Below are 7,033 nucleotides of genomic sequence, written 5' to 3' on the forward strand. Positions count from 1 at the left end.
TTGACAGACCATGGCCCTGCCACAGTTGAATAATAACACATGGTACATGGTTTTCCTTCTTATATGACACATAATAACATCTTACAAACAACGAACATTCAAATGTCATTGCTGAATGAGAAACATACTATGTAATCTTTCCTTATGCACACCAAGTAGAACACTATCTGTCAGATGCATCTGGAAAATCTACACACTTATGTTCATGTGTCATCATGTTTCAGACCCTTAATTTAGCCGAAATTCACTATGCTACAGGTCAGTATTAAACTGTACTTCTGGTAATATAAATACCTCAAGTTTGTGGATCAGAGCTTTGTTGTAGTTTCATTAGGACAGAGTGTCAGAAATTGAATTTTGTTATAGTTTCATATAGTGGAGACAGTAGGGGTGAGAGAGGAATTGAATTTTATTTTATTTTATTTCAGAGTATAATTTCAGAAAAACAATCTTACACAAAAGGTTGTTTGACGCCATCTAACCTGTATAATACTTGGTAATGTTAGTTGCACTGGATAAGATGACATTTGCCTGTGAACTGAAGTAGTAAAATAATTATGAGAAATGAAGGCTCAGATGAGACAAAGTTTTGTGTAATGAATCAGGATGCAAACATATGTTCACCACAAATGGAAAGACTGTAGGAGGAAATGTGATGTTTGTGAAAAGGAAGAAAACTGTCAAAATGCATGTGAGTTTATTCTGGGTGCAACAAGAGCACAAGCATATACTAGTTGCCAGTACGCTGTTTCACTGTTTGATATGCTCCACATATATTTTTTAATACAGAGCACATAACAGTAATCACGTGCTTCGAAACCAAGCACACAGTCAAATTGTGATGTAATAATTGTCCCAATAACTTAAAGTCTTTACACCCAGGATCAATTTACCAAAGCCAATTCCTGTGAAATTCCACATGCTGTTTCAATACAATGTTAAAAAACCCATAGAATAGTATAATAGCCATGACTCTTAAGTTTTGCTGTGCAGCTAATAATAAAAAGGGTCGACAGAAGCGTCCGATCCCACGCGTCGGCTTTGACCCGTGACGTAAGGGTGTTGTCGTGTGTGACGTCATGACGGCGCGGAGTTTGGTTTGAGTGTGGCTGTCTCCAGTTCTGTTTTATCTTATTTTATTTACTTTTCTGATCTGTTCGTTCTATCTCGTGAGGTTTTTTTTAAATTTAAAAACACTTATAACTTATTTTAATTATCTGTTTCCTCCAATTTCTGTTTTAGTTTATTATATTTATCTTTCTGATCTGTTCGTTCTATCCCGTGAGATTTTTTTAAAAAAAGACAAAAAACACTAATCAGCTACTGAAGCATCTTTATCTTCTATGGGTTGCAGGGGTTACGACCCCTGGGGAGGTGGGTGGGTATTCATGCATGGCTGTCTTCACTTACACGTTGTAGCTACGCAAGGCATCTAAATTTGTTTATATTTAGTTTGCCCCCCACCCAAAACGCCCCATTTCCCGCACTTGTCCCGTTAGTGTCATTAGGCTTCTTGTGGAAAGTGTGTGTGTGTGTTTTTGTTTCCGCCATATTTGTGACGTCATGGGTCAAAGCAGACGGGCGGGATCGGACGCTTCCGTATTTCCAATAAAAACAACACTATCAACAAGCCATTAACTTGCCATGTGTGCAACTGGAACTGTGATAAAGTAAAAAATAACATGACTATGACCATAATCTCCTAAGGTAGAATGAGACTCACCTGTAACACCAAATGTACTAGAGTAGTGAGCACATAATACATCATGTGGTGGGATGTGTGGAACAGCAGAACAGAGTAGCACATAACCAACTAGACAACAACATTTAAGGACTGGCACAGTTTGTTGTGTAAACATAGTGTGCAAGTTGAACATTTAGCTGGGTTTCACATTACTGCACATATGGTGATGGTTAATTTGCCTTTTTTTAAACACACACACACACACACACACACACACACACACACACACACTTGTGCTCTGGAAAACAAGATTTGCGCTATCATGTTTTTGTTCTCACACTGACTGTTCACTGCCTCTATAACATAGCAATTGTTTGTACACTAGGAATATTTTTAACAGAAATAAGGAAGCATCCGATCCCGCCCGTCTGCTTTGACCCATGTTGGCACAAATATGGCGGAAACGACCATAAACCACGATTCCAATATGGCGCATATAAAGTAGTTACATACACATTATGAGGACAAAAATACATCAAAAAACAAACAACACACGTTCCACAAAAAGCCTAATGACACTAACGGGACAAGTGCGGGAAGTAGGGGGTTTTTGGGGAGGGGGGGGGGGGGGGGACAAAGTAAATATAAACAAATGTAGACACCCACCCCCATACAAAACCACGCAAAACGACGAAAAAAACCTACGTCACAAAACTCCCCAAATACCACTAAACACAATATCATCTGGAATCGAACACTTCCCTTGACCTATATAGCTCAACAGCAGCTCCCGATCCCATAAATTGGGATCGAACACTTCCCTTGACCTATATAGCTCAAAAACATCTTCAGATGCCAACATTCACAGCCACACATTGGGGTCAAACACTTCCCTTGACCTGTTATCCTTACGACATCTCCACATACAGCCGTCCCTGGTCCGAGATGCCGGAACTTTAAGTAAGCCTCCAAAAATCCGAATAGTTGAAGAAATTTTATTAGAGACAACGCACTGTCCCCCATCATAGCCGACAACCGAAAACTGTTGACCCTGTCAGTCATATACACACCTACCAAAGACATAAAAAAGCAATTTACCAAAATTCACAAACGACGCCACACTCGCAAACTAAACCAAAAACATCACCTAACACACCACCAGAGAGCACCACCGATCGCATCAAAACGACACCTACAAACACGCCACTCTCACAAACTAAATTCCGTGCCGTTGTGACGTCACAAACCACAACAGCCTTACGTCATGGGTCAAAGCCGACGGGTGGGATCGGACGCTTCGGTCGACTCTTTTTAACTGATGATTTGTCATGACAATAATGAATCTGTCAGTGTCTTTTACGGTAATTATTTTGATGGATAATTTTGTGCAGAATAAATATGGATAGTCTGCTCACTAAGCCACACAGCAGACGGTGGTGTGGAAGTCTGTAACCCTATGGTCTAAATGCATTTCTAACCAGACAAAGACTGACAGTAAAATGACAATATGAATTTGAGGCACTTGACTGGCACACAATCCAGATCCCAGTCGGAGATTTAGATGCACTTGGGCCTAACGTAAAAACAGCTGTGCTTGGCATTATCCATGTATCTCACTAAACTCTTCAGGTTCTGGCAGGACTGAACACTGCACAACAGAACAGGGAGGAAATTCAGGTGAAATTAAAAATATTGTCATCATATTAAAACGAAGTCAGACACACTAGTAAAGTGTGTTTTAAAATTAAACAAAAATACTGCATTAAATTCGAGTATAGGCATCAACATGTTCACATTCTGATGAATACGTGGGAGATCTATAGCAAATTACAGACGTATAAATGACAAGACAATTCGATTAAAAGATGATAATGACTACAGAGATTCTTTAGTGAGAAACCTTGACTCTGATGGTCAAAATGACAGGTGGTTGTACTAGTACTACTGCTAAAATAGAAAATTCTATTGACAAAGTAGTTAAGAGCACAAAGATGTATGAAGGATCGTCAGGGCTTAAATCTAGAATCTGCAGTCTCCATGACTACCAAGAGAAATGCTTAAGAGACTAATACGCCTAGCTTTCAGAACAATGTATTCTTTCTTCTGAGCAGAATGAGGGATTTGTCAGATGAGATGAAGAGTGGGGAAGGGAATCTGTTCATTCAGACCCTAGATTTCCTACCTAGAGAAGGGACAATTTCCTGAAAACTTGGCACATTGTTTTTTGTTTTACGTATTTCTACCGCTAGTGCTGGGAGTTGGCAACAGTTCAGTCTCCCTGTGATTTTAAAAAAAGGTCAGACTGTAAAATTTGCAAAGGAGGACATAGTTGTCCTAACACACACTTCCTAAGAAAAGCAAAGAGAAAATTGAATTTGCAGGAACTGAATGTAATTAAAAATAAAACTGTTATAGTACGAAAGTTCTGGTAGAATGAATATACCTGGAGTAAAGGAGACCACTCACTGGAAGGCAGAAGCGTTGAGTAGAAATTTTGGTGTGTGTGTGTGTGTGTGTGTGTGTGTGTGTGTGTGTGTCAATGATTCTGCGAGCGGTCACTTTTACTCCAAAAGTATGTTCACAAAAATAAAACTGACTACATCCAGCAAATAATACAAAAATCACACAGGATGCAAAGGTCCTAAACCACATTTGAATTGCAAGTGATAATGGACTCTTAAAGTACAAAGTAGAAACAGATAAAAAGCAAAAATGAAAGAGGCTCATCACACAGGAAGTCAGATATGTAGACTATGATAATTTATCTATGAACAAAAAGCTTGTAGAACTAAGGTTGAAATAAACAATAGCTTCAACACCTCAAAATACAAAGAATATCCAGACAGCCAAAACAGGCAATTAAGCCTACTTCACAAATGTATTAATGAAGATGGCAAAATATGTTTCATTTATAAAGAAGGCAAACAAAAAGAAACCTTCACAAAGAATAAGGCAATTTTTAAAGGACAAGAGTTATAAGCATATGCCTATAATAACAGAAAAATTCTTGAGTATGCTAAACTAAAATATTTGGGACTGTATCCTGTAAGATGGAAGAAGGAAATGGAAATTTTATAAGATAGAAACTGAAAAAAAGAAAGGAAGATTAGGGTTTAACTGCCTGCCGGCAAGGAGGTAACTAGAAACGGAGCACAAGGTCAAGGATGGAGGAGAAAATTGGTCCTTACCTTTCAAAGGAACCTTCCCAGCATTGACAGGGTGCAATTTAGGAAAATCATGGAAAACGTAATATGGATTATGGTGGGGAAGATATGAACCTCCCAAAAGAGAGTCCAGTGTGCGAACCAAGAGACAACTGAAAACAAAGAGCGTGAAGAAAACAAAGTGACATTGGGCAGATACCAAAGTTGGCATGCCAGATAGCAAAGTACAACAGGCAACAGAGAGAAACCTGCACAAATATTTGACAATTTCTTTTGTGTTTTTCATAATTAATGACAGGAAGTAGAAAAACAGCTGATAATGTACACAATGACAGTCTGGAAGTAATGAAATATGAAGGAAAACCTGTGGCTAACTTTCCAATAGTAAATTCTATTTTCTCACTAAACTATCATCATAACTAAAGGAAACTATGAGAAGTTTATGTGCTCTTCTATACAACTTTCTAATACTTCTGCCTACGTCTGAGATATGTTATGCTCCTTCCCCTGGTATGTTTCATAATTGAATGTGTATGTAACATGCAACAAACAGATCTAATACATAATATGTTCATCAATGTGCCTGGTGATTTAGTTAATTACAAAGAAAACAGTATTAAACCTGAAGCAAATCTTGGAAAGAACAGATACTGTTGTAAATTACAATTATGTGAGCCACTTGCAAAATAAGGTTTGAATCTATGGATAATTATGTACAAAGCTATTGAAGCTGTGAGTGAATGCTGGGAACAACGAATATAGATTTTGGCCACCAGATCACTTAGCACACCAACCAAGATTTCAGGAGAGATAACCACTACACACTATTAAATATGCCACTTTGGTTTGCTACTTTTCAAATATTATTATAAGGATTGTGTATGGATAAAATAACATATGATGGGGCAAGAAGTAGCTTCAAACGTCTCTGGATTTCACAAATGAAAGATCACTTTCTTGATGTGGCATCTTGAGTTGAGAAATTATTATATACACAGCACTTTATCAAAGCTCATACCATTTCTTTAATGCTTTTGCAACATACACACAAAAAGAACAGAGCGGCCTACTCTATATGTGTGTTGCTATTTCTGTATTTATGAGTGTCAGCAATCAGTACAGTATGGTAAATTTCCAATAACCATAGACAACTGATACAAACGGAGAACTTGGAATATTAATACAATAAAGCGAAACTGCGCACCATGGAACTTCTGTGGTACTAACTCAACACGAGCAAGATTTCCGGAGTCGAAATTCGATAAAAATGTAAATCCTCCACATTCGACGTCCATGGCATATGGTTAAACAGTAAGCTTAAACGTGGATCTTGCTTCATTTCTGTAAAAGAGAGAAAAACGATAACGTTTAATTAAGTAAAGAATTTAAACATTTTCGCTATCAAATACGAGGGAAATGTAGATAAACAACTCAAGCGCAACAAAGTGCATTCAGCTAAGTGAAAATCTTACACATAAAACAAGGTTTCTTTTCCTTCAGGAGGTGTCACCATCATACAAGTAAACAATACATTATTCCAGCAAGTGATCACAATGCTAACGTATTGGCTAGTCACTCATAACAGCTTTCAGAATTTCACCACAAAAAACAAAACACGAATACACACAATCGGTTACTTTTGACGATTTATTTCTGTAGCCACCATGTATTCCTTTTTAAAATAAATAGTATCAAAATTTCGATACACAAGCCCACGGACCATACCCAATCCCATCCTATCCTATACAATCAAAACATAACACGCCATATTCCATGTAGTTGTTTTCTGTTATAGAGCGATTTGCGATAGTATCGAATTACGATTATTTACTACTGCAATTGTAATACTCGCTGTGACCAGAGAAAATGATAGCTTCTTAAAAATTAAATACATACACTTAATTTGAGGATGAAACTTACTGCTCTATTTACTGCCTTAATAGACTCCAAACTCATTAAAGTTTACTACGAAATACAGTATCAGATTTACATACAATTAATAGCATACACCCCGTTTACAATATCTTTCTTTTTTTTAAATTGCGATATGTCGCATGAGAGAAAGCAATTCTCTGCATTTTCCATGTCAGTATGAAATTAAAGACATCTACTACTTTACCGCTGTGTCATTACCGTTAACTTTTTGCCCTCGAAGTTACAGGAACAAATGGGAAATCCCCTGACG

At 37.6% G+C, this 7,033-nt stretch overlaps 1 protein-coding gene across 2 annotated transcripts in view; it reads right to left on the reverse strand.

Annotated features, from left to right (window-relative positions):
* LOC124612538 (cytosolic carboxypeptidase-like protein 5) overlaps positions 1 to 6,641 on the reverse strand; it is a 174,620-nt gene extending 167,979 nt beyond the window's left edge. For both annotated transcript variants that reach the window (XM_047140811.1, XM_047140819.1), the window contains exons 1-2: positions 6,321 to 6,641; positions 6,053 to 6,189 (exon numbers count right to left, since the gene is read on the reverse strand). In XM_047140811.1, the coding sequence (XP_046996767.1) occupies positions 6,053 to 6,143 (91 nt within the window). In that variant the 5' untranslated portion in view covers positions 6,144 to 6,189; positions 6,321 to 6,641. The remainder of the gene's footprint in view (positions 1 to 6,052; positions 6,190 to 6,320) is intronic.
* Positions 6,642 to 7,033: the final 392 nt, after the last annotated feature.

Source organism: Schistocerca americana, chromosome 1 (assembly GCF_021461395.2).
Source record: "Schistocerca americana isolate TAMUIC-IGC-003095 chromosome 1, iqSchAmer2.1, whole genome shotgun sequence".
Classification (NCBI taxonomy): Eukaryota; Metazoa; Arthropoda; class Insecta; order Orthoptera; family Acrididae; genus Schistocerca; species Schistocerca americana.